The sequence below is a fragment of the Panthera tigris genome, chromosome D1, assembly GCF_018350195.1.
Source record: "Panthera tigris isolate Pti1 chromosome D1, P.tigris_Pti1_mat1.1, whole genome shotgun sequence".
In the NCBI taxonomy this organism is placed as follows: Eukaryota; Metazoa; Chordata; class Mammalia; order Carnivora; family Felidae; genus Panthera; species Panthera tigris.
In genome coordinates, this window is record NC_056669.1 from 107,965,676 (window position 1) to 107,988,408 (window position 22,733).

Here is a 22,733-nt window from a genome sequence, read left to right on the forward strand (position 1 = left end):
ACTACAAGGTGCCAAGGAAGTTTTATTTCCTTTTTTTAAAGATGACAAATGTACAGATATTAATATATTTTTGGTGCCGATGGCGGCTGTTTTTAAGAGAGGACGGAGCTGGCTTTTCTCCCTCCCCGTGCGGTTCTATTTATCCTGGACATTTCACACCTCCTCTGTGCCTTGGTTCTCCTGAGACGTTTAACCTGAGACTTTCCTCCGGCCCTGCCTGGGGAACGCGCTGCGCTCTGTTCTTCGCCTTGGGCTGGGGTAGCGCATCACACTGGCTCTTCCCTTCCCCCGTGACCCTGCCTCCCTCCCACATCCTTTCAAGGCAAGCCTGGGGGTTCCCGAGAGCCTGCTTGCCTCCTAATAACAGACCTCCTTTTGTGGAACGAGAGTCACCATGGCGAAGGCCGAGTTAGCCCAGCTGCGGCTCGAGGAGGAAGCCCGGCGGAAGCGAGGAGTCTTTGATGCGCCGGGTCCACTGTCTGAGACGCTGAGAAGACTATGGGGCCAGGCTGCAAGGCCTGCCTTTTTCCTGGTTGAGTGAAAAACCCTAGGACGGCAGCAAAAAAAAAAAAAAGGGGGGGGGGGACAGAGAATAATAACCAGACACCAGAAACCTCTCAGGAGGACAGTATTAGATGGCTATCAAGTTATATTTGTAGCCATTTTCTGACTTTTTCACATGGCTAGGCTGGGTTGTGAGCACGTAAGGACAGAGCCGTCCTTGGGCTGCTTGGCTCCATCTGAGGATATCAGCCAGGCTCTATCGGCTTGGCTGTGCCTCCTGCTGAAAACAGGAAAGGGGCGTGGGTCGAAAGGGAGAGAGGGGCAGGAGTGGAGCCAGCCTGCAGAAGAACGAGAAGGCAGACTCGAAAGAGGTCCGCGGAACACGGCGGGCTGGGCAGCCCAGCGCAGCCACACCGTAGGCAGCACCAGCGTTGGCTGCCGACGGGAGGCAGGCTGCCCTGACTTCCCTCCGAGTGTGTAGAGATCGTTGCAGAAGACTGCTTTAGTTTGGAGTGTCTGGGAACTGCTGTATTCTGGAAGTTAAATAGTGTGAGATAACATTACCTGGAAGCCCTGTTTCGTCTATATTTCTGTGTCCCTGTGCTATTGCAACCTGGGGGAGTCCTAACGCTCTGTGTTGTCTTTTATTTTATAACTTTCCCCCAACTATTAAAATCAAAGAATTCTCGTCTTCTGCATTTCTGCTTTTTTGTCCCATGGACCTCTTTTTCCACCTGCAGGGAAATTAATCAAAACAATTGTCGCATTCTATTCAAAGATCTACCCTTATATGGTTACCAGTAGGCCTCGAGTCAAGACAGGAATCTGGGCTGGATAGATTAGGTGGCCTGCCCGTGGTCTCGGCAGTCAAGGCCTGCGACCCTTGGGCTGAGACTCTGCTCTCGGCTGTGGCAGCCGGGCTTCCTCTCAGCTCGCCTCACCCGCCTGACTCCCACATCCTGACGTGGGTCTCTGCCAGGCCAGTGCAGTCACTCGGGGTCCCATTTCGGCTTCTCTTCCCAGTTCCCTGCCAGGACCACAGGAGGAAAACCGTGATCCCAAATGACAGGGCACAAAGGTCACGTCACTTCCAGCTCAGACACCTAGCGATAGGGACGGCCACATTTGCACAGCACTTGTTCTGTGCGGGGCACACTTGTGTTTCACGCACACGCGCTCACTTGATCTTTCGGCCACCGTCTGGAAGGTGCTGTTACCACCACCGGCAGAGAAGGTAGGTAGTGGCCCAAGGTTTCCTGACTGACGAGTGGGTCCGGGCTGGGAGCAGACAGCCTGGCTCGGGCTGTGCTCGGAAGCACTGTGCACTCTGCTGCGACGCAGACCAGGAGGCAGCATGCGCCTCTAGGCAATCCGAACGAGACCAGGGCTTTGAGATTAAGGGGCCCTTCCCGTCACCTACCCGAGATCGCTTGCGGAGACATGATCAGTCTGGGGACCTGGTCCCTGAGTCCCAGTTCAGTGTTCTTCCATCCTGTCCCTTCCCTGCTAGATGGACAACGAGGAGGGGGCGGCTGCCAGGCGTGGGCCTTTGACGTGATGTTCCAGGAGGTGGGAAAAGAGCACCCTGGTGCTGTGAAGAGAAAGGAAAACATGGGTCTGACACGTAAGGCTCCCTGGGAGAAGCCCAGAGGATCAGAAGGACCCCTAACCCTCCCTGTGGCTCTTTCAATAGCCAGGCACAGAGGATTTTTATCTCTAGAAACCTCCAAACGTGAAAGGCCAACCAAATCCCATTTCTCCCTGTCCCAAGATGAGCAAGAACCCATTGTTGGGAACCCAGATGAATAATTGTTGTGTCAACTTTAGGAGGAGCTGGGGATAAGCTTCTAGGAAGCCAGGCATGGGGGTGGGGGAATGTTCCTGGGGCCCCCTGCGAGCCTGTACTTTCTCTCCCACTCCTTTGAAGAACTCAAGGGTGGGACGCCTCTCAGATGAGCCCTTCCGTAGCAGTATCAGGCCAGGCGGCCCAGTTCGAGGGCCCATAATGATCTCCAGACTCCGCAAGGAAAAGTAGGGGGCCTCCACTGACTGGGAAATGGGCCCCAGTCAGGCAGGGAGAAGAGACGAGTGGGAGTCAATATATAACCAGGGACACACGTGTGTCCAGACTACAAATGCCAGGAAACCCCAAAACGAGTCTTTTGCATCTGAAAGAGTAAAGACTTCTTGGGAGAAGTGGAGCCCCAACTGGGCTGGAAAAACGGGGATCTGCATAGGACAAAAGAGGGGGGAAGGTGCTTGGGGGGAGGGAAGAGTGGGGGTCTCACCCAGAAGGGAAGAGGTGTGGGCCGTGGGGTGGGCAGAGGGTCTCTCTATTTCCATCAGCAATCTGGATGCTTGCTTTGTCCTCAGCCACCACCACAGGCATGTTCTAAGCCCTCCCCAGGTGCCAGTAAGAACAGATAAGAAGGTGAGATTCTGACAGGAGAGCTGGCCGGGGCCCAGGGAGATGGCCTCGCTGAGGATGGAAGTAAGAGTCCTCTGGTCAGAGCTGAAAACAAAGCAGACAAGTGCGGGGTGGGAAAACTTTCTAACAACCGGAAGTGCTAGGAAGGTTTATACCTTACCTTTTTATGTGTTTTCTATTTTATTTATTTATTTATTTTTGCAATAAGCATATCTTACGTTTACAACCAGAAGAAGATAACGTTGTAAACTAGTTTAGGGGTTTTTGCTGCCACAAAGTTCAACACATCCGTGGGGAGACGGGGCTGCCCTCCCCAAAAAAGCGAATGTGATCTTGGCCAAGGTCAGAAGTGTGGCGTCAACAACCAAAACGGCCTCCCTCCACTTTGGGCTGCTCACCGGTCAGTGGGTCTGAGGCCCAGCCCTGTCTCGTGCTGTCTGCGAGGCCCCCGGGGCAAGTGACCTCGCCTCTCAGCTTCCTCACCTTAAAATGAGGTGGGTTCCTAAGTTCGAAAGTCCCATTCTGGTAGAAAGACTTTGTGTCTCTAGGCCCCCATCTCGATAAAATCTTTGAAAAAACTCACAAACTGCAGTGGAGACGAGGAGGCGAGAAGGGCTGAGAAGTCGCTCGGTGGCCGGCAAGGACCGGCAACACAGCTGCTGGCTTGGGGCAGAGGGAAGCCTTCCCCGGGTGGTTCCAGCTGGCAGAACCTGGGCCAAGACGTGAGGATTAGGCGGGGGCAGACCCCACTGCAGGGAGGGCAAGACTTCCGAGCCCCGGCATGGCTTAGCCATGAGGTGGCCGCGTGGGGTGGGGGTGGGGGGGCAGTGGAGGGGAGCCCCAGACACTGTCGCTGGAGGGCCGGGAAGCCATTTGTAAGGAATTCCTAACAGGACTGCATCATGGGACTGAAGGCTGGACAACACAACCCTCAGGACTCTACCCATGAAACTCTAAAAGGTGGGGCCAAGGTGCAGCGGTCATGACTTCCAAACCTGTTCACCATTCCCAGGAAGGCAGAGCCAGGGTGGAACGCCAGTGAACGGCATGGAATGAGACAGAAAACACTGGGAAGAGACCAGCTGGGGGCGGCTGTCTCATACTCTGGGCTTGTGATGGGGACCTGGACTTGCTGGGGGAAGCAGACCCCTTCTCACTGCCCCTGGCCCTCGCCCATCCCCTAGGGCCACCCAGAACCAGGCCACTCCCTCGGGACACCTGACTCCATGATGTCCTGCCCTCCTCGCGTCCAAGACCAACGTGCCCTCCTCCGTTCCTCACGCACAGCCCCCCTCCCGAGTTTCCACAGTCTGTTTTGACGTTCCATCCCCCATCCCCCATCCCCCAGGGGAGGCTGGCAGATGTGCAGGTTCTGGTCTTGGGCAAGGGACGTACATAGAGAATTAGATCTTCCAGGTTCTGTTTCCTGAATATAAGAGCTGGGCATCAAGTGACAGATTTCCTCTGTTCTTCCCTCGTTCTCTCTGTGTAAATGGGCTGAGAACTTCTGCCCTGATCGACGTTTCAAAGTAGAATAAAATACCAATCAGGTAACTGCCAATGTGCTCAGAGGAGAGGGCCGGGGAGCCAGCCGCACTGTGTAACCTGCCTCGATCTCAAACGGGGGCACCGCCAGCCCTTACACTTCAGCTCTGACTTCAAGCTTAAGGGGTGGCCACCCCCCGCCCTGCAGAGAGGAAACCCCGGGCGGGGCTGCCCGGGGCAGGCAGCAAGTGCCACAGGGTGGACTGCTCTGTGCCAGGCTGCTGGGCCACACTGCCCATCGGCATCAACAGTGGCCATCTCATCCTTGAGAGCAGAGGGACCGCAGCATTCCGGGTGGGAGACCAAACGAGAGAGGCTCTGAGGGCACCTGGAAATGCCGGGTGTCACTCACTCGCTGCTGACCCCAGAATTCTTGGAGCAGGCGTTCACTTCAGGCACACGCGTAAACAGTCCTTGCACAGCAGCTAACCACTGCTTCCATCCAGTGAGCTCTTACTATGCGCCAGGCAGCTTCGAGCTTCGCTTCCCTCTGACGTCATCACTAATCCCCACAATGACGCTAGGAGGTAGCTATTACTGTTCCTATTTATAGACAAAGAAATTGAGGCTCAAGGAGATTAAATATCTTGCTCAAGGTCACATGGACAGCAAGCAATGAGGCCAGGCTCTAGCCTGAGGTTGGTTGGACTCTCAAGCTGGGGCTCTTTCTTGTCTCTCAAATTCTCAATGTTTATAAACGGGAGGGTTTTTCCTTCCCATTCTCTACTAATTCTCTGGACCCTGAGCACCCACTCTGTGTCAAGCACTGCGCTGACACATTGGCTTTGCAAAGATGAATAAGGTCACCTTCTGGGCCACGGAGGTGGCCCAGTCCGTGTGGGAGGCGGGGGGGGGGTGGGTAGGGAGGGACAGGTGCACTAGTGGGTGAGCACTGAGGACAGCAGGAAAGGGCTGCCTCGGAGCCCCACCCTGGAGCACAGATCTCTGAAGCTCCCCAGTGCTCCCCATGTCAATAGGGTTGAGAAAAGGGAAAGGAGGGAGAAACCCGGACAAGGTTGAGCGCCCACCTACCAGCCCCAAGGTCGGCACTGTTTTCTGTCCAGAAGAGGAAAGTGAAGCCTAAAGAGGTCACATACTGTCAAGGTCATCATAGCCACCTGACTCCTGGGCAGATCCCTAGGCTCTCACCATAGAGCATCACACTGCCTTCCCAGAAAGTGTGTGGGAAAAGGAAAAAAGAAAAGGTAGTTCTGGAAACTCCTAAGCCCAGCTGCAGAGACCAAGGGGGCCAGGGTGTCAGAGTCTAGCTCCTCCCACAGAAATGCCAGGTGGCTTGTTCCTGCTTAAGTCACAGCCACAGCCATCTTCCAAACAGGCCAACCCTGGAGAAAGGGCGGGAGGGGAGACACTTAGGGGAGTGAGAGCGGGTCATGGCATTCCAAACCCACGGGAGCGCCGAAGTGAACTCCCAACACCCACCCGCAGTGTACCCTGACCTCCTCCCTACAGTCCCAGTTTTCCAAGGTAGTGATCTCGGTGGGGAAGAAACTCATCCCGTCCTCACCACCTAGGCTCGTCCGGCCGGCTCCTGCTCAGCCCCCTCCTGGCCTCCCCCACCTCTGGCGGGGGGTTGGGGGGGACTCCAGGTAACAGGCCTGGGCGCCTCCTCCTCCCCACGCGTGCACACAGGCACAGGGCAGGGCGCAGGGCGCAGGGCGGGCCAGTTGCTGAAGGACACCAGGAGAACTGGTAGGACTTGTGTCCCTTTTGCCAGAGGCACAAACAAACCTGCCAGCGGTAATAACAGGGCAAAGGAACGGACCGCCTGGGACTCAGGAGGAGGACCGCAGGATCTCTGCCAGCGCACCCCTGCCATTAGGACCCTGCTCGGAAGCAAGAGGGGCCCTCCGAGAGTGGGGTTCTCTACATTCCTGCCCTGACAGACCTGACTAGTACCGCCTCCCCCACAAGACGCCTGCTCGATCGTTCTCTTCCACTGTTCTCGAGGGGTTCTGAGAGGCGCAGGTCGGAGTTTTCTGAAGCATTATGCAAGAGCCTCTGGGGGTCCACCACCACCCCCAGCCAGAGGCCGGTATAAGGGGAGGAGGCAGTGAGGTTTTGGAAGTCGGGGCGGAAGGGATGGAAGCCATCCTTACCGGGATTGGTGCCTACACGGGGAGGAATGGTGTTCCCCAAGGAGGCCAGAGTGCTTCTGGGGTGAGCACTGGGGGAGGAGAGCTTTACAAAGTTGGCTTTATTGGGTGGGGGGGAGGGTGCAATTTGTTAAAGAAAAAGTAGAGGAAAAAGAGCAAAGCATCTATGGTCCATTTGGGAGAGTTGGGTGGGGGGAAATCGGTATGTACCCAAATTCAAAATGGTGCATTAAAATGCAACGTAGGGGCGCCTGGGTGGCTCAGTTGGTTGAGTGTCCAACTTCGGCTCAGGTCATGATCTCACGGTTCATGAGTTCGAGCCCCACATGGGGCTCGCTTCTGTCAGCACAGATCCTGCTTCGGATCCTCTCTCTCCCTCTCTCTCTGCCCCTCCCCTGCTCACTCTCTCTCAAAATGAACATTAAAAAAATTTTTTTCAAGTGCAATATAAATTTTAGCCTTAACACAGAGAGTTGTTACATACCAATAAAAAAAAAAAAAGAAAATACACACCACTGAAAACTGTTAATAGTATGGATGGGCTATTTGTGAATGAGCTTCAAATGACAAAAATCATATGAAAAAATTCAGCTTCATTCATAATCAAGGAAATGAAAATTAAAATCAGACCTAGAAGTCTCTCATAAAACTGGTCATAATAATGAAAACTAGGAACAATCTAAATATTTAATTCTAGACTACCGTTAAAAATTATAATGACATATTATATATCTAATAAATATGATATCACAGAAATATTTACTAACAGGAAAATGTTTACAATATGTGAAGCTTAAAAAGCAGATTCCAAAACAGTGTTATGGGCAGGCACATTTTATATTCTGATATACACAAACAAGTCCACGTGTACACCATAAAAATCATGGAAGACTAAACACCATGGCGTTCATAATACTAAGTTATTACTCAGTGGTGGAATTCGGATTTTACTGTCTTGTTTGTTTGTCTACACTTTGTACTTTTCCTCCAATGATCCCACATTCATTTTGTAATGAGAAGAAACCTTTACGGTGACTTTGATTAAGAGTTTTTGGAAAAGGAAATGTAAGAACCATTTGCTTCATGTATATACTCTTCTCCAAGAAGTGGAGATTCATTCTTCTCCCACTTGGTGATCATGGAAGTAGGGGTAGCCTAAGAATGGGTGGGAGGAAGGCTGATGTCGGAGGTCACCCAGGGTGCAGAGCTGGGGTCAGGAAAGAGACCCAAGAATCACAACCCTGACGTTACTCTGGAATCGCTACGGGGCCCACGACCTTGTGTGGGAAGCCCAGAGGATTTGGGGCGCCCGGGGGGCTCAGTCGGTTAAGCATCCGACTTCAGCTCGGGTCGTTGTCTCATGGTTGGAGCTCGAGCCCCACGTCACGCTCTGTGCTGACAGCGCAGAGCCTGGAGGCTGCTTCGGATTCTGTGTCTCCTCTCTCTGCCCCTCTCCTGCTTGTGCTCTGTCTCTCTCTCAAAAATAAACAAACATTAGGAAGAAAAAAACAAGAAAGCAAGCAAGCGCAGAGGATTTGCAGTCAGAGGATGTGAGTGACTCTTATGTCTGCGAGTTGGCACCAAGGAAGATGCATTATCTTTCTGAAACTCAGGAAGTAACAGTAACACAGGATTCTTGTGAGGATTAAATGAGATAATTATTTGCTTTGTGAGGTGTAAATCCCTAAACAAATGTTGGATGTTGTGGTTAATAACATTAATCTCTGGTTCATCTTGAGCAGGAAGGCTGGCCAACTGCTACGGTCAAGTTTGCGCTGGCTGTTGAGAATGCTGGAAATGCCGGAGGGGAAAGATGATGTTCCCACGGGGTTCGGGCAAACTGTTAGATTTCCTGGGCCATGGTAAGAGAACATAAAAAGAAACAGAAAAGAAACTTACTCTGAGCTCAGAGGGAGGTGTTTGGAGACCTTCTGACTACTGTTTAAGGAAAGGATACGCAGCCTGTGATGAGAAACCCCGGGTCGGTCATGGGCTGGGCCCTGGGAGAAAACGGCACAAAGCGCAGAGGTCTGTGACTCCCTTCACCTGTACTTGTTTACTGATGTTCCTGCAAGATGCTTGGGGGCTGAGTTGGGTGGACCGAGGATGCCATAGCTCGTCATCTAAGGAGACTGGGAGAGGCTGGGTGGCGGTTCCGGTTAGGTGGGTCCCCACCCTGCACGAGACGGGGACGTCACGGCTTCTGTGTGGGGGCGGTTGGCGCGCTCATGAATCATAAGCCCCTCTCGTTCATAACTGGTTAGCTGGTTCTTGCAGTGCCGCTCACGGTTTCTACGCAGTATGGTGCTAAACGTACACCCTCGAAGAGCACCGCTTTCTTGGTCCCACTGGACGAAAGGGATTTACTGGTCAGACGACAAGCTTTCCGAGTACCGACCACATTTGGAAACTCAGTCTTGACTGCTCCGCTCCAAGGCCTTCAAATGAGGGGCATAATCTCCGCTCTCCTTTTCTTCCTTTTTTTGCTCCTTCTAGGACGCCCCTCCTGCCTTTCCTTCTGTTTACCTCCTTTCCTTCTTCAGAGTTGGTTTCATTGATCTTCCTCTCCTTGTTCCTCAGTTTCCCTCTCCTTCTCCTCACGCCCACCTTCTGCAGTTCTGGATCCAGCCAGCATCTTCCCCTGTGCCCTTCATGTCAGAGGCACCTGCCACTTGGAGCCACCCGATGCCAGGGTGTCCTGAGCTAAAGCCCACCGGTCTGCAGTGAGAGGCTGCCCCTTCTGCCGGGGTCGCTGAGGCTTCCTTACTCCTCGCTGCACCTCGTCCCCTCCTAAATTACCCAACAAGACTTTTCAAATCTTTTTGTAACGAAGTTTTTTCCTAATCCTCCTGCCAACCTGGCTCCCTGCCCCCACCCCAGGCCCCTCTCTCTTCTGTGGGGGGCCTCTGATCTATCTACACCTCGCTGAAGCTGATGCGTCCTAGACTGGAAACACGTTCCAGGTGTGGCATCGCCTCCTTGTTGGTGATGGGCAGAGGTGGGGACAGCCTTCTGCTCGTGTTGGCTGTCCCCTCTCCCCCACTCTAGGCTCTTCAGGGCTCTTCTGTTTATCCCCGCTATCCAGCTGAGAGACGGGGGGGGGGGGGGCGGGAGGGGAGGTTTTTTTTCGGTCTCTTTTATTCCTTAGAGCCTCACCCCACTATATTTTTTCTAATCTAAATCTCATTTCGAAATCTCCTACCCAAAGGGTTTCCCAATGCCTCCTGGTTTTGAATCAACCTGTTGTTTACGGCACATCCAGATCAGAAATAGAGATGTCACGGGGGAAGGGAGGGGGAAGGAGGAGGGGCGGGGGAGGACTAGATCTGATCCTACACCCTGAAGACACTCATGTGCCTGAGACAGTCATTGGATTGGTGGCACCTGGACAAACAGATCTATTCCCTCCTTATCTCCCGTGAAGGAAGAAGTCTCAGCCAAGTTGAGGACAAGCACTGGCCAGAAGGCAAATACCAACTTGGCCATATTCCTCCCCTGGGGAGACGTCTGAGGAAGAGCTGTCAGAGTAGGTCCAGCGGCACTGGGGGAGAGCCCCTCTCAGCAGCCCACAGAATTCTCTGCCCCCCAAGGTGCCCAGTCCCTCTCAGGGGTCATTTCATAAGAATATGCATCTTAGTCCCCGACCCATGACTTAACAAGGTGGAGTTCTGGCCACAGGGACCCTGAGTCAGGAGCAGCCTCTGTGGCAAACACAGAGAAGTGGGTCAGTGGTTGTTTTGTTTTTTTGTTTTTTTTTTTTAAACAAGCGAAGCAGGTTATTCCCTGTATACAAAGGTTGGCCCTGGTAACCTGACAGCTCTCCGTCACCAGCAAGGAGGGGCCACCTGTGGTCCTATCCAAGGGCCACACTTATTCTCCAGAAGAGGCCGAAGGACCAGTTTGGGGCTGAAATGGCAACCCGGACCTCTGTGTTGTTCTCTAGCCAAGACATTTCACCGTGATTTTTATTTTAAAAATCTATTCGAAGCCCCCATTCTGTATCTAATTCCCAGAGAGCCAATCCCTTCATCTAAACGAGCGGAGTGGAATATGGACCTTAAGTCAGCCTCTAGAGGCTCTTGTGACCCTCTCCTCGAGGGGAGTGCCGCGGACAGCAACTAGGCCTTTCTGCTCCTATAATTTGAGGAGAGAAAACCACACCGGCTGCCACAGCAAAGCTCCCACTCTTGGCACTTGGTGTCACTGTCGCTTCACCTTGCCTCTGCTCAGAGCCTTCCACTGACTGGTGGAATCACCACAGAGGAACAGAATCCCCTCTCCCTCCTCTCCCGCCCCCCATGCACACGCGCGCGCACACACACACACACACACGCACGCACACACACATGCACAGATGCCTGGGCAGGAGCCCAGCTCTCCTGAGGAAGGGCTAGTGTCCAGGCAGAAGGATGACAGGAGTGCCACATGGTGAATGGAACGAGGAAGGGCCCTGTCTTCCCTGAGCAAGGCTTGGGTGGAACCCAGGCTCCTGGAAATGTTGGGTGTTGACTTCGCCAGTGTTTTCGTAAAGCTCAGAATTGTTCAGAAGACCATCTAATAGCATAAACGTTCACGTGCAAACACTAAGAGTCACTTGACATCGAGGGGCAAATTTTGGTGACAGAAACACAGAAATGACTCATTTATAGCTGCAAGGCTGGCTGTCTCTGTCCTTTCCAAGACCTTGGCTACCAAGCCTTCGTCCATCCCCGATGCAGGATTTGACATTTTTTTTTCTTCTCATAATAGCTTTCGGCAACCAAATGAATGCCATATTCCCTTTTAGTTAGCTTAGTTAATTAGCATAATTAAACGTCTCCTCTTGCTGTGTTCCAGGGCCACTGGTCTCAATCCTTTTTAGCCTCTGCTGTTTCTCTTTCCTCGAAAATTCAACCACTGCCAGGCTCCTCTCAACAAGGATTTAATGAGCTCCCGCTGGACTCAGGGCCCACTCTGGAGTCTCCTTCTGCAAACCTCCAACCCCCAACGTGCCTTGTCTCTAGAAGATTCTTTCGTCCTTGAGGCTCTCCTGTGAGTGAATAACTCTTAGGAGTATAGCGGCTCCCCCTTCTCTGGGGCACACGGACCTAAGAAATCGAACTCCTTTACCACTCATGAGGGAAGGTGGTTCAGGGTAAAGGGGAGGCCTGAGGGGCGCCTGGGTGGCTCAGTCGGTTAAGCGTCCGACTTCGGCTCAGGTCACGATCTCGCGGTCCTCGAATTCTAGCCCCACGTCGGGCTCTGGGCTGATGGCTCAGAGCCTGGAGCCTGCTTCGGATTCTGTGTCTCCCTCTCTCTCTGCCCCTCCCCCGTTCATGCTCTGTCTCTCTCTGTCTCAAAAATAAATAAAAAACATTAAAAAAAATTAAAAAAAAATAAAGGGGAGGCCTGAGAGTCCCTAAATAGCACAGGTTTAGTGAAAAGCCACTACCCAACGAGGAGTCTGGAAGGGGCCACCTGCCCAAGCCACGTCCGTGCTTCGACCACACGATCTACAGCAGGTCACAGCATTGACAGCCTAAGAAGTTCAACGACATCTGGGTGACGGGGCTTGCAGCTACTGTGACATTCCCTGAGCCCTGGTCACCCGGCTGTCCTGAGCAAGAACTCTCGGGAAGCGGGGGGCTTCACTGCGCCCTGCCAGCTGAGTTCAGACATCTCGACACACAAAGGAGCGGGGCTCGCCATCTCCCTGCGGCCTCGTCTTTGAAAACAGCTGGTGAGAGTACCTCCTAGGTTCCTACGTTCCACCTTGTTCCCCTTTGAGTCTACCTTCGAATGGCTCCTGGAACATTCCGGGGCTGGAACTAACTATCTAGTCTGGTAAGTCATGCTGGAGGTGACCGAAGGCCCCCATGATGAGGAGTCACCAGTGGCTGAACTGCCATTTATCCTATTTCTGGAGATAAGAGTGTTGAGGCTAAGGTCAGGAGTGAGCGGCTCCAACCAAGAGTACCATGTGGCACTGTGTCCATAGCCCCAGCTGCTTCCTCTCGGGCAGCATCCCCAGGGAAGCAGATGACAGAAGCCCTGGACTGTGGGGTATGTGAAGTGAGTCGGCCTGTACTCCTCTTGAAGTAATTCAGCATACTTTATGAGCTTTATCCCATTGATCTTACTAACGTCCAAGGAAGGAAAGAAACAAGGAAAAGGGCAGAAGCCGTCTCATTTCATCAAAACAAAGTGAACGTGGAGCAGGAGCCTTTAGGTGAATGAGCCGATATTCACCCAAAAATACAATGAAGGGGGCACCTGGGTGGCTCAGTCAGTGAAGCGTCCAACTTCAGCTCAGGTCACGATCTCACAGGTCATGAGTTCGAGCTCCGCGTCGGGCTCTGTGCTGACAGCTCGGAGCCTGGAGCCTGCTTAGGATTCCGTCTCCCTCTCTCTCTGCCCCTCCCTTGCTCATGCTCTGCCTCCCTCTCTGTCTCTCAAAAATAAATAAACATTAAAAAAAATTTAAAGACAATGAAGAAGCGCATAGAAACCTAAAAACACAGACCCTGGCCCTGCGGCCACAGCAAATCAGACGGGTGATCGTGTGCGTGTGTGTGTTTGTGTGTGGTTCGGGTCCTCTACTCTGGTGGCCTCTGGTAATCTAACAGCTCAGACTGATTTCAAGAGATGGCAGAATTTGATCCCTAGGTGCTAAAAAGGGAACCAAGGGACAAACATCCCCCCCACCACCACCCTGCCTGCCTCAAACTTTGTAAATGACAGAGACGCTCACCAGAGTAATTAGCAGAAAAAACTGTCAGCTAAGTGGTTTGAGAAGGTGTGGCTGGAAGCGTTCTATGTGTTTTCTCTAAAGCCGATGTGTAGACAGTCAAAAATACGAGTTTAACGAGCTTATTAATTTGGAGTGACTCTTCATATGAGGTCTGGGGTTCACCTACTTCACCTTTGACATCAAAGAGGTAGCTACAGGGTGTTTGTCCCTGAACATTTCCTCCCGAGTCGGCTCCGGGGACGCCTGCCTCAGTTTACCTTTCTACCCAAACAGGCAACCGACCCAAACAATTCAGTGCCCAGTGTTTCATAGAGGGAGATAACGTCTGGCGCTTAAAGATGCTTTATGACGTTGCTTATCTCCTGCTGTCCCTCCTTGTTCTGCCCCCAGCCACCTGAAATACCTCCTGAAATTAATAGATACTTCCATGGTGTGGGACGGCAAGGTCACCTCAGTTTAGCACACTACACGCTGCTGATATCCCTCAGGAACTTAGATGTGTCTTGCGAGAGCTGGAACTCATCCCAGTTAACTCCTACAAATTCGTAAGGTTCTCTAAGGCTGCAACTCAAAGCATTTTAATTCCAGTAATACTGCTTGCTAGAGTGCTTTCTAGCCCTTTCGATCTACAGTATTTCTAAACATTAATTTAATTGAACTTAAAAGAGATTGTGCCTAATGTGCCACGACGTGGCGAACAAGTCATAAAAACCGTGTCTTGCCGACAGGGTAAGTCTAACTCGGGGAAGAACCCTGTCAGCACTGTGGTCCCACAGCGGACTACAAATCCCAAACCGCCGCAGGTGCTCCCTCGAGGCACACGTGAGTGACGTCACTCGCCAGGGGCTTGGCTGCCCTGGCTGGATCTAAGATGCTCTCCCTCTCCATTCAGTTTGTTCTTTAGAACTAATATTTGGGATGCCACTTCAATATTTTATGCTACTTCTGATCCATGCCAGCCTGGAGACTAAGATCGAATAAGCCTGAAGCTGAATCCTTTGTCACCATTTTTTCCAGAGCCCCAGGACAGCATTGTGACTATCCAGGGCTACGTGTGACCTTGCTGTCCCACACCATGGAAGTATCTATTAATTAAACAGACAGCCAACCTTATAACTAGGTCAACCACATATATTCCAACTTAAGCCCTTGACTCCATTCCTTTTTTTTAAATGTTTATTTATTTTGAGAGACACAGAGAGAGAGAAAGAGAGAGAGAGAGAGAGAGAGAGAGAGAGAGAGAGAGCATGCCAGAGAAGGGAAGGGGCAGAGACAGAGGGAGAGAGAGAATCCCAAGCAGGCCCCATGCTGTCAGTGCCAGCGTGGGGCTCGATCTCATGAACGATGAGATCATGACCTGAGCCAGCATCAGGGGTCAGATGCTTAACCAACTAGCCACCCAGGCGCCCCTCCATTCCTCTCTCTGAAAGATTATTTAGGGGAAATTTCTCACTGACCAATAACATATCTCATGACTTCTGACATCTACCTCAATACGCTGAGCTTTCTCTGTGAGAGTTTTCGTTTTTCAGGCTCTATCATTCTCATGGATTTTCCTGTGATTCTGAGGCTATAATCAAGACAAAAGGAAAGTCCCAATCCCGTGTGTGCTGGCTGAAGGAGTACAAACCTTAAGATAAGGGAATCTTGGGGGTGCTTGGGTGGCTCAGTTGGTTAACTGCCCGACTTCAGCTCAGGTCAGGATCTCATGGTTCATGAGTTCGAGCGCCACATCAGGCTCTCTGCTATCAGCACAGAGCCTGCTTCAGATCCTCTGTCCCCTCTCTCTCTCTGCCCCTCCCTCACTTGCACTCTCTCTCTCAAAAATAAATAATAACTGGGGCGCCTGGATGGCTCAGTCGGTTGGGTGTCTGACTTCGGCTCAGGTCATGATCTCATGGTCCATGAGTTTGAGCCCCGCGTCGGGCTCTGTGCTGACAGCTCAGAGCCTGGAGCCTGCTTCGGATTCTGTATCTTCCTCTCTCTCTGCCCCTCCCCTGCTCAAGCTCTGTCTCTGTCTCTGTCTCTCTCAAAAAATAATAAACATTTAAAAAATAATAATAAATAAATAATAAAAAGATAAGAGAATCTTAGAAAAATCATCATAACATTCTAGGAATTCTTGGTGCAAAAGTTCCTGATTCTACCCTCCTACCCCCAAACCAGTTGGAGACACAGACCCATCCTTCCCTGGGCTGACTTATTTCCTCCAGTTTTTTTTTTTTTTAACATTTATTTATTTTTGAGACAGAGAGAGACAGAACATGAACGGGGGAGGGTCAGAGAGACAGGGAGACACAGAATCCGAAGCAGGCTCCAGGCTCTGAGCCATCAGCCCAGAGCCCGACGCGGGGCTCGAACCCACGGACCGCGAGATCGTGACCTGAGTTGAAGTCGGATGCTCAACCGACTGAGCCACCCAGGCGCCCCTATTTCCTCCAGTTAAGCATCTTCCTCTGAGCTCTCTTCCAACTGAATCAGTGCCCAACCGGTTACCTCTCAGGGCTCCTCCAGGGCATCACCAAGTAGAAGGCCTTCCTAGGGGGTGATGGCACCATTCGGGAAGCCTAGCACCTCCCTGAGAGTGCCACCCTAGCCCCTCTGCCTTTGGTAGGTGCGTGGGGAGGATTCAGGAAAGAGGGGTGCCTTGGGGTGTAGCAGCCCAGGTCCAAATGAGTAACTGAGCCCAGGGGGCAGGGAGAAGGCCCGAGCAGGGAAGGAGCTTCGTGAGACTTGGCTGCACAGGTCTGAGCTGGAGGCCGTGCTAGAAACTGAATGACGAAACAAAAACTCCTTCTCAGTAGTGATCAAACTCCCAGATTAGCTCGGCTTTATTTCTTTTCCTTTTTTTTTTTTTCCCCCCCCAATTCATCTCTGTATGAATTTTTTCCTCTGGGCACATGAAACTTGCACTTTTCCTCTTCTTCTTCAGGACTCATGCAGAGGCAAGAGAAGGGGGAAGCACCAGGCTCTGATTCTGTGCTGGATCAGATCGCAAGATCTTTCTCCTTACAAGCGTCAAATCTAACCAATAAATGTGTTGGTCGGATATTCACTGAGTGTTCTGAACCAGGGGCCCCAGCAGTGAGGAGTTATGAAAGCCACAGCCTCTGCCTTCAGGAGCTGCTGTGGGACCAATCAGGCCAGCTCGGCCGTTCCTGGCTTTCCGCTCCTGCCCTTGAAAGAGTCTGTGCAAGGTCAGATTTTTCTAAATGGAAGCCTCAGCCCTTACTGACTCACTGGGCAATCAGACACTTTTTCATTGAAGACTCATCTCCCGCTGGTAACAGCTTTTGAAAGTTAGCCTCCAGTGTGTCTGTCCTCCCTCCTACTCAAATGCTCTAGAAGAGCTTCATATTTAAATAAATCCGAGTGTGAATCTCTGGTGAAGTGAAAAACTCTTTCTGTAAAACGAGGAAGTCTTCCCAAATTTGTTTGCCTTAGCTCAGAATGGCATAAATAATTTTTTTCTAGAACTGGTCTCCGTTGCATATTCTATATTCTTTTCATCTTTGTGGGTTTTTTTTTTTTTTGAATTTCCAAAGAAAGAGGTTTGCCACCTAAACCGCAAAAGGGTTGATTACCAGTTTCTGTCTTTCTGCATCAAAATCTTTAATGTCCTACAGATACAAGTCATTATTACCAAAGGACCTGCATCATAGGCGAAAGAGGAATTGGAAGTACCCTCACCGGTGCCCTGGGGATCCCAGCTCTGCTTCACTGCCTGGGTAAGGTCATTGCTAAGGAGATAACGCCTGTCACGGCTCACAGGCCTCTCTGGTGACCACATTTCAGAACCAAGAATTGGTGGCCATCTGATGCATGACCTGGCGAACGGCCAGTGTATCTTCGGTCTCAGAAACGGAGATTGTCCCAGAAAACCGAACGCCACAAGGCTGCCCACAGGACAGCTCTAAAAAGCCGTTTTCTGCTGCATTCGTTCCAGGGCCTGCTCAGGGGCCTCTAAATCATCTGGTACCTGGGTGCTCTCCCAAGCCCACTGTCAAGACACCCGGTGTTTATAGCCTTGATTAGAGCAGACATTCAAACAGTCCTGCAAACTGCCCTATCCACAGTTTTCATTTCCCCCTTTTCAAATCAGTCTCCCCTTTTAAAAAGAAATATATCAGGGGCGCCTGGGTGGCTCAGCCGATTAAGCATCTGACTTCGGCTCAGGTCATGATCTCATGGTTAGTGAGTTCAAGCCCCGTGTCAGGCTCTGTGCTGACAGCTCAGAGGCTGGAGCCTGCTTCAGATTCCGTGTCTCCCTCTCTCTCTGCCCCACCCCCACTTGCGCTCTGTCTCTCAAAAATGAATAAATGTTTAAAAAATTAAAAAAAAAAAAAAGACACATCAGCAGTAAATGAACATAACTCTGTCTACTGGTTCCAGGAAGGAGGTGTTATTGTTCTGTAACAAACTGGCTCTTTCCAGATTAAAAAGTAATTATTCTAAAAGAAGCTCTTATGGTTAAAATTAAACCACAGCCCCAAAGCTACTAGAAACTGGACTTTGGACAAATGCCAAAGAGGACAGTCGCAGGCATCTTCCCGAGAAGAAAGGGAAGAGACCCACTAGAAGGAAGAGATCTCCAGCAAGTGGTCACATTCGAAAATTAAGTAAAATGTTGGAACGGGTTCAACCACCCTACTTCAGTTAGGAGGCACTTTTTAACAACATTAGGAAAGCGAAACTAGCTGTGGGTGGGGTGGAAGCGCTGCCAGGTCACCTTGCCTAAAGAAACCCGACGATTGCGCCTACATGACGGACGTGCAGTGTGGGCACTGCCGTGGCTCTGCTGGACCACGTGGCTACGAGGACCACGCCAGCAGTTTTTGTGGCTCCCCGCCCAGGGGGCTGTACCTACGTTTTGGTGTTCCCCGACTCGTCCCTCGAGGTAACTTGGGTCACTAGCCCTGATTTGTTATTCCGTAGCGTGATTAAGAAACAATCATCTAGGAAAACACAGACGCACACATGAGTGTGCAAGAAAAGGCCTGGGGGAGCTGAGAGCTCGCTGGGTCATGAGTCTGGGGGCGGGGGCGCTGGAGGGCAGGACCCAGGAGGTCTGGTGAGGTGGCTCCAAGGCCAGCCTAGCAGTGCCCTCTCCTGGAAGGCTGGGGGCACACCAAGTGGGCTGGGTGGATCCCGACCGACAGAGCAGGTCTTAAACCCAGTCAGGTGCAGCACTGACCCCTATTGGACGAAATGCTTTTCAGCTCTACCAGACGGAGGGCTAAAGAGAAATCAAATCCCCACCAGGTGGCACGAGGCAAGGCACGACCTTCTGTGCCTCAGTTTCCACGTCTACAAAATGGGAGCAATGGTAACACTGTCTGTTGCTGAGTGTCTCAACAGACTGATGTCAGGAGGAAATGAACGAGACGTCACCGCTCTGACCTCAGCCCCTGCCTTCCCACTCTGTGCTGACACAATCCAGGTCACTTCCCGGAGGTGATCTTTCTTTCCAGTGTCTCTGAACTAAGAACAATATGGTCATGCTAACCGGAGCTTTAGTAGCTAGTAGCTATTAAACTTCTCACTTCTAGTAGCTTTTATAACTCCACAAATGTTTTCAACACAATTTTCAAAGCACTTTTTTCTTATCAGCATTTATCCAATTTAAATCAATTTCCTGGTAATTACGTGTTCAGAGCCTAAATCCCCCCTGGATTACGAGTCCCCTAAGTGAAGGCCTGTGTGTCCTTTGTCCCCGTCATATCCTTAGTACCGACCTAGCCTGGTGCCCGTTGCACAGTAGCTGCTCGATAAATAGCTGTCGAATAAACACACAGAGGAGTCATAGGAACTGGGGAAGGCCAGCCAGAACCGGAATGGACAAAGTCAGATATGGGGGGAAAGGCTTTTTTCAAGGGGGGCTGCATAAACGAATCTGAAAATCTTAAGAGCAGGGTGATGAACAAGTCTGAAAGCAGACAGAGATGGTGGGTGCACGCAGAATGAATGGGCTAAATGCCACTGGAGTACGTACTTTATAAGGGATAATTACATGTTAGATGAGTTTCACCACGATAATACAAAAAATGAAAGGGCAGAACCGTAATATAACAATTACAATCCTGACGATTTAGACACTCTACAAAAGCCGGGTAAAGTCAACACAAAGACAGTAACCTTTTACACAGTGCCTGACGGTTGACATAGATATTTCCGTAAATGATTTTGTCTGTTCCTCCCAACAAGCCCATGGACTTGCGGACGAGGAAACGGCAGGGGCAGGAGTTCAGCTGGTGACTTCTGATTTCTCAAAAAGGCCAGGCCACTTGCCACTGGGGAGTCCTCCCCGCACCCCCACCCCCCTCACCCGGGGAAGCACTTCCTCCAAACAGCTGCTTCTCCCTCCCCTCCTTCTGGGCCCTGCTTCAGGAGTCACCTCATCGGAAAGGCCTTCCTACATACTGTGTCTAAAAGCGCAGGCCCCTCACTCCTGCCTCAAGTCATTCTCTCTCCCTTACCCTGCTTGGTTTTTCTCCAAAATTCTTAGCTCAGGTTACATATTGAGCTATTTTTTTTTTCTGTCACCTTCTGTGACAGCGCAAGTTCCAAGTGACAAATGTGTCAGTTCTGTCCTCTGTTACAATCCTGACATCCCGCACAGCGCCTGACAAGTAATGGGTGTTTAGCAAATATTTGGTAAACGAAGGAAGAAGTAGAATTTTACCATGCGCCTGGCTGATCTGCTGGGGCGCCTAGGCTTTTTAGGCCTCACCACGGAAATGAAATTATAATGTGGCTGAGATAAAACACCAGTTGTTCGAGTCCTGTGACGAGTGCCACCTTGCTCACGAGCGAGTCCCTGCATGCTCCTCTTGTCCCCAGGAGCAGGGCACCTGTCCGTTGTGTCCCTGGCTGTCAGCACGGTGCTGACTACCTAGTACCGACATGATATCAATAAGGACCAACGGATTCCGAGTGACGCGGATAAGAATGGAAGAATTGGTCAAACGGAAGAATTGGCCTCAACACACGCCTGGGTCCCACCCTGGGTGTGCACCCCAGGCGTAGGGAGTCTCTGAGGAGGGAGGAGAGGAGGAAGAAGAATGTTCTAGGCAGGGGTCAGAGTCCAAGGCACAGCAGTGTGACCTCAGGAGCCGGTGTAATCTGTGTAGGAACGGCTCCAGGGACCGGATGGATCTGCACCGCGAACCTGCGCACTACGTCTAGCTCTCGGGGGGGGGGGGGGGGGGGAAGCTGGCGGGGCTGGCCTCTCGAGAGTGGGGGTGGTGTGGTCTAACAGAACAGATGACCCTTTTGAGATGGACAGCGAACCCTGAGACGCAGGGGCCCTCCCAGAATGGTGCCCGGTGGCCTGAGACATTCCAGCCCAGCCGCAGCGGCTGCCTTCTTCCAGTTCCTGAATCGGGTGGCGTGAGGGGAAACTGTCAGGTGTCACTACAGACAACACAGATTAGGAGTCAAACTCCTACAACTCTGACGTCAGCTCTATTTCTCATTTGAACCCGTGTCCCCGAGTGCAGCTTACGACTTGCAGACAACCACACAAGCATAAAATCCATGATGTAGCCAAGCTGACCGCTGCTGCGGGAATGGTTACACCTTTGGGGCAACAAAATATTTAATATGGGGGGGCACCTGGGTGGCTCAGTGGGTTAAGCGTCCGAGTTCGATCTTGCGGTCCGTGAGTTCGAGCCCCGCGTCAGGCTCTGTGCTGACTGCTCAGAGCCTGGAGCCCGTTTCGGATTCTGTGTCTCCCTCTCTCTCTCTGACCCTCCCCCGTTCATGCTCTGTCTCTCTCTGTCTCAAAAATAAATAAACGTTAAAAAAAAATTAAAAAAAATATTTAATATGGGAACATGTTTGCTGCCCTGTGCCTCACGTTTTAACTTAGTGGTACAGAAACATCTTTGCAAATCTTGAATAAATCATAAAAATTTTTAAATAAAATTTTGAAATCCAACTTCTGCAGAGAATCCCAAGCTACGGAGTGTAAGCTATGGCCCACGCACGCCTCACACACATGCATACGTGCACACGTATTTTCCTCCAAAGCTTCCTTGTAACATGCCCAAAGAAGCCAGTTCAAAACCCAGGCAAATTATTAAGTTCCGAACAAATTAAACAGAAAGAGGTCACAGCATGATTTGTATAGCTGCCATTACATCTGCTGTTTTCCACGGCACGATTGAGATTTCCTTTCACCTGGTGCTGGTTTCAGGAACTGTGACCATTCACTTTTGTCCCACACTGCCTGTCCGTGGCCCTCCTCCTGTGGGCATTCAAGTGTGGATGGGTGATTATTTTTTCTCAATTCCCACAGCATGAAGGGAAAAAACAAAGCAAAATGTGTTGTTTGTTTTTATCTTATATTCCCTGAAGTTCGAAAGGAGTATTTAACCGTCAGTGGAGGCCTGGGCTTGACACAGGATGAAATGCACAAAAACAGCCTCGCATCAGACTGGACCAGCTTGTGGCCGAGGGATGCAAACTCCGGCACCCGTGGAGGTGGGCAGGGACCCCAGGCCGGTGAGCTCTGGCCAACGGGAGAGCACAGGTCCCAGCTGAAGGAAACACAGAATAGGCAGCAAGGGTTGCTATATGGGCCCAGTATGGCCAGATTTTCTCACTTTTCAAGATAATCAAGGCTGGGGACCCTGGCTGGCTCAGTCGGTTGAGCAGCCGGCTCTCGATTTCGGCCGAGGACATGATCCCAGGGTCGTGGGACTGAGCTCTGCTTCGGACTCTGTGCTGAGCATGGAGCCTGCTTAAGATTCTCTCTCTCTCCCTCTGCCCCTCTCCCCTACTTGCACCCTCTCTCTCTCTCTCTAAAATAAACAAAATGGGTGCCTGGGTGGCTCAGTCGGTTAAGCGTCCGACTTCAGCTCAGGTCATGATCTCGGAGTCTGTGAGTTCAAGCCCCACGTCAGGTGCTGTGCTGACAGCTCGGAGCCTGGAGCCTGCTTCGGATTCTGGGTCTCCCTCTCTCTCTGCCCCTCCCCCATTCATGCTCTGTCTGTCTCACTCTCAAAAATGAGTAAATGTTAAAAACAAAAAAACTTAATAAATAAAATAAAATAAAATATTTAAATAATAATAATAAAAATAATCCAGCAGGCTTTAATGTGACTCTAGATTTTTTTAACATTAGCAATCAGTTCTAAAAATGTTTTTAAAAATACTCTGTAAGACAAACACAACACGGCTATGGCCTGATGGGGTACCCAGTGGCCTGTCTGTGAGCTCTGGGGGGGCAGAAGGTGGGTTCAGCGGGCTCTAGGCCCTAATCTGCCACTTGCGTAATTGCTGTCTGAAGTGGTCACTTCACATCCCGATCGGTTGGTCCCGAACTTCAGTCAGCTGCTGAAGCTGTGTAGTAGCTAAGGGCGCCAATTGTCTTGGGTTCAAATCCTAACCACTACCACACTATACCTGC

At 51.3% G+C, this 22,733-nt stretch overlaps 1 protein-coding gene across 15 annotated transcripts in view; it reads right to left on the reverse strand.

Moving 5' to 3' along the window:
* The window catches only part of LOC107180550, a 42,333-nt gene that overhangs the window by 8,784 nt on the left and 10,816 nt on the right, over positions 1–22,733 (reverse strand). For 3 of the 15 annotated variants that reach the window (XR_006208308.1, XR_006208307.1, XR_006208306.1), the window contains exons 3-6: positions 3,516–3,642; positions 2,793–3,016; positions 1,925–2,095; positions 370–547 (exon numbers count right to left, since the gene is read on the reverse strand). Coding sequence is in view for 3 of the 15 variants with exons in the window: in XM_042958356.1 (XP_042814290.1) it covers positions 390–547; positions 1,925–2,095; positions 2,793–3,016; positions 3,516–3,642; positions 4,328–4,444 (797 nt within the window). In the remaining 12 variants the exon portion in view is untranslated. Of the gene's footprint in view, positions 1–9; positions 548–698; positions 1,038–1,924; positions 2,096–2,792; positions 3,017–3,515; positions 3,643–4,327; positions 4,445–4,829; positions 5,021–22,733 lie in introns of those variants that run through there. The other 12 variants (XR_006208305.1, XM_042958355.1, XR_006208313.1 and 9 more) reach the window with 10 other exon arrangements.